This window comes from Chiloscyllium punctatum, chromosome 5 (assembly GCF_047496795.1).
Source record: "Chiloscyllium punctatum isolate Juve2018m chromosome 5, sChiPun1.3, whole genome shotgun sequence".
NCBI classification, from domain to species: Eukaryota; Metazoa; Chordata; class Chondrichthyes; order Orectolobiformes; family Hemiscylliidae; genus Chiloscyllium; species Chiloscyllium punctatum.
Window position 1 is genome coordinate 98,962,668 of NC_092743.1, and position 19,089 is coordinate 98,981,756.

At 38.3% G+C, this 19,089-nt stretch overlaps 1 protein-coding gene across 3 annotated transcripts in view; it reads right to left on the minus strand.

Annotated features, from left to right (window-relative positions):
• Nucleotides 1-19,089, minus strand: part of nfatc1 (nuclear factor of activated T cells 1) — a 283,786-nt gene that overhangs the window by 240,015 nt on the left and 24,682 nt on the right. For all 3 annotated transcript variants that reach the window (XM_072570842.1, XM_072570841.1, XM_072570840.1), the window contains one exon: nt 17,870-18,029. In XM_072570842.1, coding sequence (XP_072426943.1) covers nt 17,870-18,029 — 160 coding nt within the window. The remainder of the gene's footprint in view (nt 1-17,869; nt 18,030-19,089) is intronic.

Below are 19,089 nucleotides of genomic sequence, written 5' to 3' on the forward strand. Positions count from 1 at the left end.
TGCCGCCCCTTAAACTGAGACCTAGTCCACTCTCTTTTGGATGTAAAATATCCTGTGGCATTGTGCTGAAGATGATCATGGCTTATCTCTAGTAAACTGAGTATCACTAATCTTGATTAGTTTAGAATCCCAACAGTGTGGAAACAGACCCTTCAGCCCAACAAGTCCACACTGACTATCTGAAGAGTAACCCACCCAGACTCATTTTCTCCACATTTCCCCCAACTAATGCACCCAACATATGGCCAATTTATCACAGCCAATTCACCGAAGTTACACCTCTTTTTGGAATGTGGGAGGAAACCGGAGCACCCAGAGGAAACCCATGCAGACACTGGGAGAATGTCCACACTGACAGTCGCCCAAGGCTGCAATTTAACCCGGGTCCCTGGCGCTGTGAGGCTGCAGTGCTAGCCACTGAGCCCTTGGGACATTACCTGTATCTTCTACAGTGAAGACTGACTCTGATTCTGATATTTCAATGCAACTGAAAACAATGATAGTATCCTAGCTTAAAGCTGAGTCAAAGGTAGGGTCAAATCAATGTTGACCTATTTTTAGTATGTTAAGGAAAATTGCTGTGCAGTAAATCACTATACAAATACTATATTATTAATAATGATTAAATATATCCTTATCTAATAAACACATCTAGTACCCGAGATGTGCAACAGTAGGTATTAAAACCATTGGGGTTTTAGTCCTGTTAGATTCATTTCTATCTTCTGAAAGATTCAAATATACAAAAATGAGTTTTTAAAAGTTTCATATAAACACATTCCATTTTGTACTGTGACTAAATGATTACTTCACAGAATTATCCTTTTGGATAATAAGGAATTAAGAAAGCACACACTGTTAATTCATCAGTGCTGTGGCTTTGGAAACATAATTGAATGCAACAGTAAAATATACTTTAAATTACTTCACAGGGTCTGCTGAGTAAGCTATAATATCTGTCCAGTTACTACTCCACATCATAGCCTGGTGAAATTCATATCCAGGACAGTTTTAAAACAAAATTATCGTAATAACATTCCAAATGTTATCTTCTTGGCAATACTATAATGCCACATGACATCACCCCCATTCTTTTGCAGTTTTGTCGATTAACTCAAAATGAGAAAAAGGGGCACCATAGAAATAAAACATGCCTCATCAATTCAGTTCCCATTTCAGAATAAAACTGGTAGCTACATTTCAACCATTTAATTACTTACTGAACATGTATGTTAATTCTGTGCTTGCCTATAGTAAATATCCGAATGAAAATGAAGGTACCATACACACTTTCCAAAATGTTTTTTTAGATTAGATTACTTACAGTGTGGAAACAGGCCCTTCGGCCCAACAAGTCCACACCGCCCCGCCGAAGCGCAACCCACCCATATCCCTACATCTACCCCTTACCTAACACTACGGGCAATTTAGCATGGCCAATTCACCTAACCTGCACATCTGTGGACTGTGGGAGGAAACCGGAGCACCCGGAGGAAACCCACGCAGACACGGGGAGAATGTGCAAACTCCACACAGTCAGTTGCCCGAGGCAGGAATTGAACCCGGGTCTCTGGCGCTGTGAGGCAGCAGTGCTAACCACTGCCACCGTGCCGCCCAATGTTCATTGCATGCTTGTGACTAATGACCTACTGAATTTGGAGCCCTACCTCACAAATGCTGATGGCATAATTGGAATGAACCTAATCATCTCCATTCTATCCAATCTTACAACCCTCCCAAATAACACTTTAAATTATAAAATCCTAATATACTGCAGCCCATCATTAACAGCTCCTTGGGTTCCAATTCTTGAATCCCCTGTTTACTTTCCTTGAAGATACTCTTAACAAACATACCTCTTTAACAAAAATTTTAGTCACATGTCCATTAACCTATGTGGTCCAGTGTCAAATTTTGTTTGATGATTGCTCTTATGAAACTCTTCGGGAGTATTACTTTAAAGGCACTATATAAATGCAAGTTGATCTTGAGGTTTTACTCAAGATATGGATAAAACCTACTCAGTTAACTATTGATTGGATCTGGGCCTCCGCCATGTTATCAAACATCTTCATGAATGTAGCACTTGCAAAACTATTCAGAAATGCTGCATGATTAAAAACATTTTTTAAAAATGCATTTCCATTGTTTGAATTGAGTCAACACTGTTGATATGGTGATGACTCCTGCATTTTGTTACAAAGTTCTATCAGTTCTCAGCTGAGCCACTAGGATGCTATGTGAAGTCTTCATTAGTTACCCTTCAAGTTTTAAGAATATCTGATCAAACTGGCACTTAATAAATGTAGTCTGCATTTGCCTCACTCGTAGAAAAATGAGGCTTTAGCATCGGGCAAAGGAAGATATCATCTCATATGGAAAATGCATCAACTTCGATTAGAATCCCTACAGTGTGGAAACCGACCCTTTGGCCCAACAGGTCCACACCAACCCTCTGACTCATTTCCCTACAATTTACCCCTGACTAATGCACCTAACCTACACATCCCTGAAAACTATGGGCAATTTAGCATGGCTAGTTCACCTAAATTGCACATCTTTGGATTGTGGGAGGAAACCAGAGCACCCAGAGGAAACCCATGCAGACAACGTGCAAACTCCACACAGACAGTCGCCCGAAGCAGGTATTGAACCCAATTCCCTGGCACTGTGAGGTTGCAATGCTAACCACTAAGCCACCGTGCCACCCCTAAACTATTTCTATTTAAGAGAATAGATGATTCATCCATATAATAATTCAGGAAAACATAAATGTTTCCGTTTCAAACATCACTTCTATAGCTGAACCTAATTACAGCTTTTATCTTCATTCTTAAGACCAAACAGCTTGCTGTACTATGGGCTTATTACAATGGAGGAAATAACTTTGGGAAATAAACACTCCTTTACTGTCTGCAGAGTCAGTAAAAGAAAAGGAAGCTATTATATTGTTTTTCTAATAATGACAAAAACATTTGGGTAGTTTCATTTTGCCACCTGCCAATGTGTCAAATTAACTGCCAAATTAACTCTTTAATTTTCACTTATCTTCCAAAAGTATTCTTAAAAATGAAGTTTTGTTTATATACAAGTGTTTTAACAGTTTGGTGCACAGCATAGTTCTCCACCATATTACAAAAAAAATTTATATGTATTGGATATGTAAACTCTCAGGAAGGACCAAACAGGCTGGGTTCATTCCTTAAAGAAAATCTGAGGTATACCTTAAAGAAGCGTTTTGAAAATTATGCAGTGGTTTGATAGGGTTCCATATGGAAAATCTTCTCACTTGTGGGAGAGTCCAAAATTATGGGCCATAAATATAAGTTAATTATTAATAAATCTAATATGGAATGCAGACAGAACATCTTTACCTGCAATTTGGTGAGAACGTGGAACATGTCACCACAAAAGATAGTTAAGGAGAAAAGCAAATATGCTTTAAGAAGAAGCTAAATATACGGATGAGGATGAAAGGAACTGAAGGAGTTGATGAGGTGGACACAGGCTCACGTGGAATATAAATGCTGGCATTGAATACTTGTGCCAAATGGCCTGTTTTAATGCTGCAAATTCTATACTATTACACTAAGTGGATGACTAATTTTTCTATTCCTCAAAGTTCCTTTCGATTTTCTGATGAGTTTAGATCTGTTGACAATGCAGACCATCCTTAGGCAAGTAAGCATGCAGACCTGCAACAGAGCCTCTGTCAGATTTATGGTATGTACAAGGGTGAATTGCAATATTGGGTCACCTAAATATGATCTCAGTCACAACAGAGAAGCCCCCAGACTAGTCAGTGTTGATAGTGCAACGGTTCCCGCCTTGTTTAGTTGTCACTCCTTCTGGCAGGGTTGCTTTTGAGAATAGAGAGGAAATTACAAATAAAGCACAAATTTAAAAGACAAACAGAAACTATTTATATTGTAAATCTAAAATAATTTGCCTCCAAAACCAATAACTTAAATAGGCCAATGAAGACCAAATTTTTTAAAAATAATATTAGTCATGTTGTTATCAAAATGCAATACGCACTTGCACATTCACATACAGCTTGCAAGGCAAAAGATGAAATAGGCCAAACCTGTAGTATAAAATGCAGCACAAATTTAACTTCCTGTAATTTTTCAAGTACCATTTAAGAAAAGAACATTAACCCAAATTCTTTCTTAGTTAAATAGAAGAGACACATCTCCAGTTCAGGGAAACAGTGTGCTTCTAAAACTACACAAATACCAAAATAAAAGTAAAGTACAGCTGATGTTGGAAATCTGAAATAAATACAGAAAGTATGCAAAAACTCATCAGGTCTAGCAGCATCTGTGGAGAGAGAAATCACTGAGTCATATGTGACTCAAAACACTGACTCTGCCTCCAACTCATAACACTAAGATATCCTCCAAATGTAGGGCAAGGAAGCACCTCAGTTGGAATGGGAAATTGAACTCAATGCTGTTGACACTAAGGAGTTTGAGTTACTGAGACAACATATACCAGTATACACCAGTAATAGTACAGGATCCAAATTCTTCTACTATCATGGCTCATCAGGAATCTCTCCTGCTCTTACCGTGTGCCATTGATGTAGAATGAGAGATTTACAAGTTGACACTCAACCTATTTGGTCATGTTATGAACACACGTTCCTTGTCCATCAGATCCTGGGGAAGGCTTGAACCCAAAGCTTCTGGGTCAGAGGCAGAGGCAGTAACAACATACCACAGAGCCACCTCCGTTTTGTAAACAGAGCTTTAACAAAAGCCTAACATCAATCTCCTACATATAATGAGAATACTTCCCAGAATTCAAACAACAAGAGCACAATTAAGTTGTTTTCTTTTGGGCTCATTTACAAATGGTAATAAAAATGAATGCGACTCCCTTAAGTACTAAACATCAGGTCAATGATATTCCATAATCAACTTATGTTATTACCTCCAGATTTAGGACCCACCTCTGGAGCAGGTAGGTCCTAAATCTGGGCCCACCTGGGTCAAAGAGATGGAGACTACCATTGCACCACAACTGCCCTAAATATAAGGTCAAATATAAAATGCCGTAAGCAGGAACAGTTCTGAGTAGAGCATGAGAAATAAATTACTGCCTGGAGGGCTGGAATACTTTACCTATTGGCTCAAGAACCTTGGAACTCATATCTCAAATTCTATTTCCTTGATGGTACTCAGAAAAGACCAAAGCTATAGAAAAGTAGGGGCAGTAGTGCCTAAAACAAAGGTCAATTGGTGAAGTTAACTACCCTTTATTACTGAAGAATGGATTTTTAGCCCACCTAGTGGAGACTCCAAGTAAGCTGGCTGGGACACAGAGAAGTCTTCATGACCCTCAACAGGATTATAATGTTCACTTCCCTGAGGATCAGCAGCTGGGCATGGATAGTGCTCAGTACTCAAGGCAATGGCAATATTGCACTCAGGTGCTGGGATCCTCTCTCTCCAACCCAAAGGCATTAAAGACCAGCAAGACCAAAAATCCAAATCAGCTGAGGAGAAACTCAGAACGGTAAAAAGGATGCACATAAGCGACAACAATAAGGACAAGCCACCCCCTGCCAAAGAAAAAAAATGTCAACATGAGAATGCTACACACATAAATGTAACAACAGGCTAATGCTCAATGAAGTATTTATAGGATGAACCACTTAGAATCTCCTTTTGATTAAAAATAAAAGCTAAAAATGATTTGCAGTTAGAGGATTGCATCAATTAAAGTTAAGTACTTTCAACTAGAAGACATTGATTAGATGGTATTCAAACCATCTTAATTTTAAAATTTTAAAAAAAGACACTGGAAGGGTTCTGTGGTGCAACACCAGGCCAGGTCCAAGTCCCACCCACATGTGTTGTAACGTTTCTGAACGGCTGGATTAAAAAGGTCCATAACAAGAGTCTTAAGCCTGAATTTTCACTCCCAAGTTGGGTAGGAAAAGTTGAGGAAACTGATTCATTGCACCCCACCTCAGCAGAAATTCTCCTAAATTTCAGGATCTTTGCCCCAGCAGGGATTTTGGGGTGGGGTTGAGATGCAGAATGGAGTTGGATCTTTAGTCCCTGGGCTCAGATTGATGGTGTTCTCAGGAACTGCAGGGTTCTAAGGCAGTATACTTAATCGTAGTTCTTTGGGTCTTTTTCTCAGTTGTTTTGTTAAATATTAGGTTTCCTTGCACTTAACTCTCGTACAGACCCCCCCCCACTCCTCTACACATACGTGCTAATTCATGCTAATCCATGCCCTTCCATTGTTCCACTATTTAGCCCACAATAGGCCATTACACCATTCATGGCATCTACCCATCCTCACTGCCATCTCATGACAATTTATGTTAACCCACCATCCTTTGCTCTTACACTCTTTAACAAAACTTATATCCACCATGGGTGGATCTCAGGAGCCATATTGAGATTAATTAAAATAAAGTTGTCAATATCTATTTTAGCCTTTACTATAGTTAAATAAAAATCCCAGTCATGAAACTCCACTTGGAACTTTTAAATCACTGAAAGTACTTAATCCCATATAAAAATGAATATATTTGTATTCATAATCCCAACAAATTGTTTGACATTTTTCTTGAGCTGTTCATCAAAGTGTGGACACAGGACTGCCTGCTGTGTTAGTGATATACTGTGAAAAGCAGCCAAACAATAATAATGATCATTAATATAAAATTGCTGCAACTGATTTGCAAAATGCAAACTCCCACAAACAGAAATGAGAGAAATGAGAGCATCATCTGTGACAAATGTTGCTTGATGGTTTGACCAGGACACCTGGGGGACTTCCACTGCTCTTCTTTGACAAGTATCATGGGATCTTTTATATCGACCTGAGAGGGTAGATGGACCCAGGTGTATACCTCATTAATACAGATGTAATAGTTTTGCTATGCTGGATAGAAGCATCAGCTGTAATTAGGTGTTCAAATCTTGAAAGTTAGTTTTCAACTCACAATCTTATGTTTCAGAGAGTGCTACCAGTGGCTCAAATAATGCGCTTGAAACACACAATCTATTACTAAAACCAGACAGTTGTTAAATACTACTCATTCCAAAACAAACTTTTAATGATCCAAAAACTCATTGCATTTGTACACCCACAAATAATAAACATGTTGAAAAGATCTAAAAATCCACAACAGGAACTGTCCACTTAGCTCCCTGAACCTGATCTGTCATCCAGTTTCTCATCATCTCAGTTTCTTTTAACTAACTTAACCCCACACTCATTGCTACCATTTATCATGAATTCTGAAGTGGTTTGGACATTTTTTTACTTTTTATTGCGTAATTTTGTCTTTTTTTAAAAAAAGAAGATGCTACAGATGAAGAAAAAAAGAGAGATTGTGGATATAAATTCAGTTGCTCTCTGACAAAGTCCTGTGTGGGATCTATCAAGTATCGCACCTATGAAGTGCCAGGGAAACTTCAAACAGAAAGATGTGACAGGAAATGATAACAAGAGGACTGACTATTTTTCCCTCTCAACAGAAAGCCATCTCTTGCAGATGATCCAACCAACAAATATATTTTTAAAGAAGAAGTTAGAAATGAATGAACTTGATCTGGGTGTGCTAGTGGAATAAGGTGCAGAATGAATTCAAGCACAGGTGTGTGCTTGCCTGGGTTCATGTGATAATGTGCTATAAAGTTCACAGTTGAAGAACCACCCATTAGTCACCCCTGCATTATATGTAAAATGACTCTCTCACTCAAGTACTAGAAACCAGCTAGCCAGAAAGATAGTCAGAGGAAACATAACAAGAACAACTCTCTCGCTCTGACAGCTGCCAAACAATTAGCAAAGGAAACTAAGCAAATGAACTTCACCTAACTATAAAGCCAAACTAGCAACATTTCACAATCGCAACTTGACAGAGGAACCAGAGAGACCAATCTGTATATCTTTTAGCTTTCATTTCTTTTGGACTCGCTTCTTCTTCCTAATCTGTGTGTCTGTGTATTGCGTTATAAATTCTTTTCTTTTAGCGACTAATAAACTCATGTGTTCGTTAACTCAAGAAAGCCTGGTTAAATTGGCTCGTTTTGAAACAAAAATCCATTTGGTCTAGGAGAAAGGCATCTACAAGGGAAGAACCCTTTACAAGTTAGAGTTGAGAGTATGGTGCTGGAAAAGGACAGCAGGTCAGGCAGCATCCAAGGAGCATGAGAATCGATGTTTCAGACAAGAGCCCTTCATCAGGAGAAACTTCGATTCTCCTGCTCCTTGGATGCTGCCTGACCGGCTGTGCTTTTCCAGCACCACATTCTCAACTCTGATCTCCAGCATCTGCAGTCTGCACCTTCTCCTTTACAAGTTAACCTTGTTGTAACCAACTGAAGGAGTGGAAGGATATAAGAGCAGCCAATTGATCCTTTCTCACCTGGGAGCTGAAATAGCCCATCTGAAACCTTTAGCTTGGAGAATTTCATCTGAGGTCTGGTCATAACACATTTTTTAATCTGTCCTCCTCAGCCTTATACACCCATTTTTAGGGAAGAGGTGACGGGTTTCATAATGATAGCTGTGCTTCAGATCTCCTCGTTTTGGATTCCCTCATTGCAGGAATGCTTTCTCTGTATCTAATTTATCACCTCCTTTTAATACTTTAAATAAATCAATTGGATCCCCCCAATCTTCAAAGTTCAATGTTCAGGGCAATGCACACCAAGTTTACGCACCCTATCTTTAAAATGTAATCTTCTAACGACTGTATTCATTCTGCTAAATCTGTGCTGCACACCCACCAAGGCCAATATATCCTTCCTTAAATGAAGTGCCCAGAACCAAACACAATGTTCTAGATGTAGCCTGACCAATAATCTATATCATTTAAATTCAACTTCCTCCCCTTCATATTCTAGCTGCCTTGAGACCAATGCCAATATTCCATGAGCCTTTCTTTTTGCTTTTCATACCAGTCTATGTCTTTTAGCTATATGGACTTAGACTCTCAAATGTCTCTTCTCCTCTACAATTCCCAGCTTTATGCCAGTTAGAAAATGCTTAGATTTGTTTTTCTTGGGTCCAAACTGAATGACCTCCCACTTGCCTACACTGAATTCCAACTATCATTATTCTGCCCACTCACTGCACCTATCTACATCCTGTTGCAGCTTCCTGCTCCTCATATGCACAATCGTTAATTCTAATGTGGTATCATCTATACAATCAGATTTGCGTTGCTCTATTTGATGGGTTTGGGGGTGTTTCAGAAGAAATTTACGAAAATGATTCCTGGAATGAAGAATTCCAATTATGTGGAGAAAATGGAAAAAAATGAGCTTGCTCTCCTCACAGCAGAGAAGACAAAGAGGAAATTTAGGAGAGGTGCTTAATATAATGAAGGGTCTGTTATAAAGTAAATAAATAAAACTGTTTCCACTGGATATGAATCCAATAATCAGTGGACTCAAATTTAAAGGTGATTACTAAGACAATCAGAGGTGAAAAGAGGAAAATTATTTTATTTTATGCAATGAATGAGGAGGATTTGGAATGCACTTCCTGTGGATGTTAAGGAACATAAAATCCTTACAGCGTGGAAGCAGGCCATTCAGCCCATCTGGTCTACACCAACCCTCTGAAGAGCATCTCATCCAGACCCATACCTTCCACCCGCGCCACCCCTCCCACCCCCTCAACTCCCAGTTCCCCGCTACTCCCTAACCTTGCATATCCCACAGCTAACCTGCACATCCCTGGACACTGTGGGCAATTTAACAAGGTCAATCCTCCTAATTTGCACATCTTTCAACTGTGGGAGGAAACTGGAGCACCTGGAGGAAACCCACAGACACAGAGAGAATATGCAAACTTCACACAGACAGTCACCCGAGAGTTGAATCAAACCCTGCTCCCTGGAGCTGTAAAAGCAGCAATGCTAACCACTGAAACAAATTTGCTAGGAAAATCAAAACTGCAATTGTGAGAAAAGGAGAAGAGGACTAAGACTCCTCAGAACTGCCTTCCTAAACTTTGGTGCCCAGAATTGGACATAATAGTCGAACTGGAAAGAATGGAACACAGATTTAGTGCAAACTGTTGGATTATTACTCTATGTCTCTGTTTATGATTCCATGATCCCTATTCATTATTAATTATAGCTTAACTTCTTATCTCACTTTCAAAGATTTGTGCAAAAGCATCCCCAGGCCTATTAGTTCTTGCATACCCTTTAAGATTTTAGCATTTGGATCTCTCCTTATTCTGTCTGCCAACACTTATGAATTCATGCTTCTCTGTATTAAAATTTTCTTCTGCCATGTGTCAGCCCATTCCAGCAACCTATATTTACCCTCTCGAATTCTATTATATTCTTCAATGTTTACAAACTTAAACCCACAATCATAACTATCTAGATGTACAAGGGCAGCAAATACATGGAAACCCACCATTTGCAAGGGTCATTCCAAATCACTCATCATCCAGATTTGGAACCATGTCGCCATTTCTTCAACGTCATTGGTCAAAGTCCTGGAACTCCTTCCCTGATGGCATTGTGGGAGTATCAACATCAAAACTGGAGATTACCACCAATACTCACTCAGCTGTGTGGCTGCGAGACTCTCTGCACAAAGTGATTAGCATGACAACACATGGTTTTTAATTCTGGAATGGACCTCAAAAGGTCAGTACACCACAAAAAGATTCGAGGGAATTTCGCTCACTACCATCTTCTCAAGAGTAAAAAGGAATGGACAATGCATGCTGACCCAGCCAGTGAAGCTCAGATCACATAAATGAATGAAGAAACTTCCAATTTTCACATCAAATTCAAAAGTTTAATTTATGCCCCTTACATCCAAGTCACAATTATAATCGAAACGCCAAAAGCACTAGCACTGAACACTGGAGAATACCTTTTAGAGCTCTCCCCTTTTAGTCAATTTTGTATACTGTCCCCTTTACCCTCTGGGCTCCCCATCTGAAAATTAATCAAACAGCTTTAAAAATCCACATAAGTTAGACAAATACAATTTGCCCTTAAACAATTCAATGTCGACTCTGCTTTATTATTCCTTGCTAGACCAAATGACTGGTCAGTATTCTCTCAGATCATTCTTTCTGAAACCTTCTCTATCACTGATATTAAACCTAGTGACTTGTAACTAAATACTTCTATTCTTTATTGAATAAGTTTGTAACATGTATGATCCACCAATCCTCTCACTCCCCCTGGTTCTCGGGAGCATTGGAAGATTGCAGTCAGCAACTCTGCAGTTTCCTTGAGCAACGTTAAACACATCCCATTTAGGGTAGATGACACATCTACTTTAACTTCCATCAGTCTTTCCAGCATCTCCTTTTTATCTATTTTTATTGCATGTAGTATTCTGAAAGCCTCTTTGTTTCTCATTGCTATGATAAAGTCATTTTTTGGTAAGTATGTAACTTGTGAAATATAACTCAGCCATGCCTTCTGCCTCTATCAGTATATTTGGAACCACTTTGGTTCCGAATCAGATCGCCTCAAGTCTGACAAACCTTCCACTGTCAATATGCCTATAGAATTGTTCCCTTTTCTATTAGCTGCCAATCAATTCTGGTAGTGCCTCATTTAGTTTTTTCACATCTCCTGTCTACTTTTTATATCCAGTTGTATCAAACTGCCATCTGTCAGACACCCTAATTTAATTCAAAATATGTTTGAAAACCTCACATTATTTTTCTGTAGGTGTACCTGGTATCAGCTCAGTTCAGTTTACTGTGTTTAGTTTATGGCCAGGATTTTTACAATTTTTTTTGTCGAAGAGTAGAGGGTGGGAAGGCAACATTTGCCCCAACAATGAGAAAGTCGGCCACATTAAAATGCTCATCAGATACTTAAGTGGTAATCTGGCAGGCTTCTTAGCTGTACCCTCTCTCCACTCCCGATCACCTCAGAATGGGGATGACCAAGGCACCAACCTTCCTACAAACCAGCTTTCCATTTCATTAATGGGAAAGCTACCATTTTTGATATCAGTGAGGAACAAAGTTAATTGGGCCAGTGGTAAATCAAGATGCTCAAGTGATCTTTAGTGTTTGTGGGTCGGGAAGGTTGACCATTGGCCTTCCCATCCATAACTTAACTCCTGAGGTGGCAGGATGGAATGGTTATCTCTCTAGGGCCAAAATGTCTGGTCATTTGGCTCTCTTACTGCCTTCCTCACCATTCTAGAGAAGGAAGAACTCCAACCAACATCTCGTTCCTTCAAATTCATCCTAATTTTTTAACCATGACTTGTCAATAATTCTTTTTCTCTTTTTTAAACTGTATGTCAAACTTGATCATACTAAGACAACCATCCGCAAGATGCTTTCTCACCATCACATCAATTAATTAACACTGACTCGATACACACTTTTTAATGTAGAGTAGAACATTGTTTAAGGATCAGCAACTTAGGATAAAGAATATTCTGTGAAACAGTCAAAGCTCCACTAAATTCTCCTTATCTCAATTTTAACTGAAGTGATTTAACCAGTTTTTTCCCCAAATGATATCAGTACCCTCAAGTGACATTGCTACTTTTAAAGGAGAAAGATAAAACAAGTTGTGACTCTTTTTTTAAACTAAAAATTTTAAAATAAATTTCATTCATCACTTGAATGGAGACATTCCTATTGACAATGCTAATATAAGCTATAAAATGCAAAGTTTCTTTGCAGAGAGTACTTTTAAAAAAAAACCTCCACAATTTCTGAAAACTGTGTGAGCCCTAGGAAGTTAAACCTCAAGTAACAGCCAACAGGATGTTAAACTTAGGAGAAGTACATCTTATCACAAACCATTTGTTTACAGTGATAACTGCAAACTGCTGACATAAAGTAGACCACCACGGCCAATAATTCTAGGACTTGGGCACTGAACGTGCCTTGAATCATCTTCATTAAAACAACAATGTTTCCTGCCGTTGAAAAGTTTATAGAATCCACTTTTAATGCAATGTGCACTGGTGTGGTCCCTAGCAGCTGCACACTGACTCTTCTATTTTGGTAAACCACATTTTTAAAGTTCACTAGCAAATGTTTGTTATGTCTGTGAAAGAGGCAGAATCACTTTTTTCCTCCCTTCTGGCACTTTGCAGACCACAGTTTTTAACGACTGTCAAAGACCATCTAAGCTCCTGGCAGTTAGGGGTACATTCCTATAACGATGAGGCTTCTGCAGATGATTGTTTAGAGTTTTAATACATCTCAACTCTTAAACACAATATTTTCCAACTGTCACAAATAGCAAAAAAGACACTTGACATCTATAATCATTTTCAGTTCAAAAATAAAAGAGCGCTCAAATGTTCATGAATCTACATAATCTTATACATGTTTAAAACAGTGTGACTACATTAAGAACTGTAGTGCAAAATGAATAGAGGCACTAAAAACCTGACTGAGGTAAATTTTGGGCTTTTTGTCTGGAATGGAAATCATACCACATGATTTTTATTTCTGAGCAAAACTGAATCTTCAACTTGGTGTCATGCATGTCTTTAAAGCTATGTTAGTTTACCTGAGGTTACATAATTGTAATATTATTAAGTTGGGATGGTTTGAGGTATTTAGGACCAGGTTGTGTGAAGGGAAGGTAAAGAGGTCAGGTAGTGAGAATCAGCCACTTCTCCTGTTCCTGATCACTACACAATGACTCCATTGAAAGGCTTCTTTGCATGGAACACTTGGCAAAATAACAGCAATGTCCAAATGGTTTAATAGTCTTATCATACACTTATGCTGCTCAGCCTCATGTGTAAGTGGCCACTTGGGTGAGAACAAGATGCAGCCAGTGAAACTATGCTCCAGTTTGAATTAGATCCTTCAGAAAAAGAGGAACAAAACACTTCCAACTTTCAGTCCATTACTGGGGTTTTACTGTGAATGAAACAGCTATTACTCTCAAAAAATCTTTCAAATAGAAGCAAGAGGGAACAGATAAAAATTATTATAACTGTAAGTAAGAGTCATCAAACTATGCTGAAAGACAGCAGGTATGAACACAAAAAGGGATAACATCTTAATAATTGGGTGGATAGCTAATTGAAATGCTAGGAAAAGGTCAATAGCCTATTTTTTTTAAAAAACCTGCAATTACACTGCACTTTTTGTGACTACAGGTTAATCTAAAATGTTTGACAGCCATTGACATACTTTTGGAAATGTAATCACTTGTTATGACAGAGGGATGTCAGAAGCCAATTTATACATAGCCAGCTCCTACAAACAGTAAAATAATAATGACCAGAGAGTCTGTTTTTGTGATATTGTCAGGAAACTGGAAATGGTTCCCACTCCCCTTTTCAAAATAGTATCGCGAGCTCTTTTAAATCCATCTGCAGGAGCAAATGGACCTAGGTTTAGCTTTTCATCCAAAATATGGAACTTTTGACAGTGCAGAAATTTCTCAGTACCAAATAATAACAACAACAGCTAAATAAAACTCAGCAGGTTAAGCAGTAGCTATGGAGAAAAACAGAGTTAACATTTCAGAAACAGTGATCATTCACTGAAGAAATATAAAAACAAAAGAATTTTTAAGCCAGTGGAAAGGACAGGGAGCAGGAAGAACGAAATGGTAGGACTGCAAACTTTGGGGGCAGAGAGAGATTAAGTCACAAAGATTTTACAGTACTCTCTGTAGTACGGAAACAAAGATTGTGTCCATCTTAAGCAAGAATAGTTTTACTGCAGTCATCCGAATGCAAGTGACCAACAAAGAAAGAAAGAAACAAGTCAGTGAAAACAAAAACTAAAATAACACGTCGAACAAAATGGCAGGGTTATGACCCAGAGTTGTTGAACTCAATATCAGGTCCAGAAGACTAGTAGGCCCATGGATAGAAAGGTCAAAGTGCAAGCCATGTGGAGAATCAAAGTGACAGAAAGCAGGGTCATGCTAGCGGAGGTGTTCTGCAAAACAGTCACCGTGTTTAAGTGTCAAGAATGTCATGTAGAGAATACCATATAGTGAACAACGAAAACAGTACACTAAATTGAAAGTAGTATAAGCAAATTGCTGTTTCACTTGGAAGGAGTGTTTGAAGGCCTTGGTTGGTAAGAAGGCAGGAATTGAAAGGGCACCTCTTGTGCTTGCACAGAACATTGTTGTAAGGAAGGAAGGCATTGTTAGCATGACTGAGGTGTCAACCAGGGTATCATAGCATGAATGGTCACTTTGGAACAAATAAAGGGTCAAATGTATGAAGCATCGACATCACACTGGAGCTGACTCCCTTAGAAATACAGTGATTGGTCAGCCTTGATTTTTCTACTCAAGTCATGGACTAAGGATTGAACCCACAAATTTCTGACTCAGAAGAGACAGTGTGACTCACTGCCTTACAGATATCACACAAGGACCGGGCCTCATTAAAATAATTGTAGTGGCTTGTGGTTGATGTCAACAGAATTGAAAAATCAGGCATTAGTCAAATTAACAATAAAATGTTTCTACTCAAATGGTAAAATGATAGGATTAATCATCAGACACCTTCATTTCTGGTGCCTGTCATCTAAAATTTCTAGTTTAGTAATACTTCAATATTTTAACTGAAATTACAAGTGCAAATGCATAAATCAAGAGGCATATTTTCTTCTGAGTATAAAATTAAAGAAATATAATTTGTCTAAGTTATAATAAAGCAATTTCAAATTGAGTAGGAAAATATTTATTTTTCTTCACATGCAGAGAAATGTATGCCATTTATTTCCTCTAACTCAGCAGTCTGGCTTTTGAATATGCTTTTTGAATTTGTGGGTAAAACATTGCGGCTTCAATAGATTCCACCTCGTGTTTCCCTTATTATTTGCTTATAGCAAGTGTAGCCACCAACTTCCCTCTATTCTCTATGAAGAATCATAAAGGAACAAAACAACTGCATCGATATAAAAAGCCACAACTACTATAATACATGTAGTCCAATATAAGACTCTCTTACAAAGAAAGTGCCTGAGAATGAATGAAGTCTGATACTTAAGGATCTATATATTTACAAATCATGGGGAAATTTATTTATTTCAGATGCTTATACTGTGCCTAGGTGAAATACATACAAATATGTTGCTGATCTAAATGAACTCTTCAGCTTCTCTCATCTTGATGCTGCTAATTCTGTGGTAAATTGAACAGCATTTTCATCAAAAATGTCAAACTCTTTTCTGCTGCAAAATGCAATTGAAATGGTGGATTCTTTTCTTGTAAAATACAACTTTCATTAGCCTTAATAACTGCACCAGAACATACTACAACCATATTTTATTTATTTTAAACTAAGCATGTCATATTTGATCCAAAAGTGCAAAAGTAGGGAAGATTCTCAAAATAATATGCTGTGATTTGTTTAATTAGATATGTGGCACTTCTATGAATTGTTTGTAAATGAACAATAAAGATAAATTACATATAACACAACCATACTGGATGCACACTTATGAGTAAAACTAGAGAGATTATTCTGAATGCTTGCAAAATGACATGATAGCTTAATAACTGTGGGTGGAATAAACCACAGTGAGAGATACTCCAACACATGTCTACCAACACATCAGGTTACAAGCAAAAACGTGTTGCTTTTTAAGACAGCAAACTTCAGTACAAAAGAGGCAAATAGTGCAGAAGTTTATACCAGTCATGTCAGCATAAGAGGTATCCTGCAATAGCACTAATTCACAGTATCTTCAAGTCAAAATGCCTCCTTAATCTAGATTGTGAGATCAAATTAAATAACCTATTATGGCGGTCTTGTGATGTAGCATGTCCTAAGCCATAAACTCTGGGTTTAAGTCCCTTGAAGGTGTATTTATATTGTGGCCAAATAGGTTGCATACAACCAGCAAATCATTCTGACACATGCCAACAACAGGTGGTAAGAGTGGGAGATATTTTTTGCTCAGCCGTGTGATGGAATGAATGTGGAAGCCTCCACCATCACTATTCATATCGACAGACTAAATCTGCAAGTTAAAGTGCACCAGGAACACAGATGCCCTGAATGTACTATTACACACCATCACCAACTATCCTATTGAAAACTTAACAGTTTAAGGGATGTAATTATATTACTTATCAGCTGTCTGAACTCAAGGGAACACCAGTCAAGTTTATGAAAACTGGCCTTGAAAGATCTTTTAGGTGTAAGTTACAAGGTCAGTTTTCATAAACTTGACTGGTGTTCCCTTGAGTTCAGAAGGCTGATGTCATTTAAGTGAATCCATTCTGTACCTATTCCAAGGCCAATAAATTCACTCTGACGGTCAAACCTGAATATAATATTTCAGGTGAAGTCTCACCAAGGCAACATTTGATTTACAGTTAAAAGAATATTCATCCTGTTGTTATTTCTCACTTAATTTACTGAGCATTTTATTTATATGCTCTACGTCCAAATTGCACTCTGACCAAATTTCTACTTTCAAAGTCCCAAATTTCATGACTGGTTCATTCTCCTGTGCTTTCTGCCTGAGGTCTGTTCATTCAAGGATATACAACCAACTTAGAAAGGAAACATACTGTCTTTTCCTGGCTTATATGTGACTGCAATCACACACCAATCTGATTGAACCTTAACTGGCCTTTGAAGTGGCCTTGCATGAAATCATCAAAGGTTCAAACAAAAATAAAAGTCAACCCATCAACATGTTCTAAGGCCAATGGAGTTTGGATAATAAATAACAGTCTTGTAATCTTGTGGAAGAATTAACACCAGAACACAGGTTGTTACTAAGAACCAAGTCACTACTTCAATACATCTTTCAGAACATATAAACTGCATGCTCACTTTATTTAAAATCAGATAAAATATTTTGCAAGATACAAGATTAGACGTTATGCAAAGTCTAAAATAAAAAGGATGTGCTTATAAGATATTCGAACCTGCACAATAGGGTGTCCCCCACCAGATGCCTTTACAGCTCCACGACTGCCTTCCGTTTCATAATGTGCTCTGTGATGTGATTTAGGTTGCACCTCAATCTCAAGCTCATAAGGTCCTGAATGGGATGGCAACTGCCAGTCAAGGGCAGGCAAAGAAGGGCTAAAGAGAGGAAACACATGGCATTTCTTAAAATCTGCTTCAATGACCCCTAAGTAACTTAACAAATAAATCTTCTGCACATTAGAACACTTTAAAATATTTCACATGCATATAAGTACAATAGATTTATTATGGATATAAACTGAATCAACATATATACATGGCCAGAATTTCTACAAGCTTTTTTGAAAATATTCATTTGTCTCCCTCACTTGAGAAACAAGGGGTTGCATTTTAAAAGGCTTTGCAGTCCTCAACTGTGATGTGTAACGGCTTACCTATAGTGGCTTAACACTGGAAGATGTATTTGTTGCTTTAAGGCAAGACTTCCAAACCTTTCTTGGAAGGAAGTGCTGCCCTCGAGAGTTGAAGATCAGTGGATTCCTAGTGGTTCTGCAGACACAGCAACACCAGCCTGGAGAAGTGTCTATGGCTGGGACTATAGGCAAACCCACCAAGTGAAGCAGCCCAATCAAATCGGGGTCAGGGATCTTCAGGCAGGAAGTTGAGTTTAAGAAGCTCTTTAGATGGTTAAAGGTGGGCAGGATAACCTTGAGAGTGGTGACTCAAATGAAGCAGGTGATTCACAAAGGAAGTCATCCTCTTTAGCCATTCTGTCTGGATCCTGGAGTGGGCCACCCCCTATCATCACATTTAATCAGGCTCTGATTTTCATTGCATAATCACAATAAGTGCTTAAGTGCTGTTCTACTTATTTTAGTAAGTAATAAACAGTTTTAACTAATATCAAGAATCAATTATTGGTTCATGGGATGATGAAGTCACTGGCATTTATTCCTATGTGGCAGTTAAAAGTCAACTATTTTGTTGTAGGACTGGAGTCATATGTGGGCCAGATTAGGTAGGGATAGCATTAGTGAATCAGATAGATTTTTATTTAAAATTTCATCAATAACCATGATAGTATTCAAAACCACATTCCCAGAACATTATCTTAAGATTCTGGATTACAAGTCCATTGACATTAGCAGTGCACCACCATATCCTACTATTCTTTGGAGAATGTAAGTAGTTATTGTTTGATCATCTTGGTTGCATT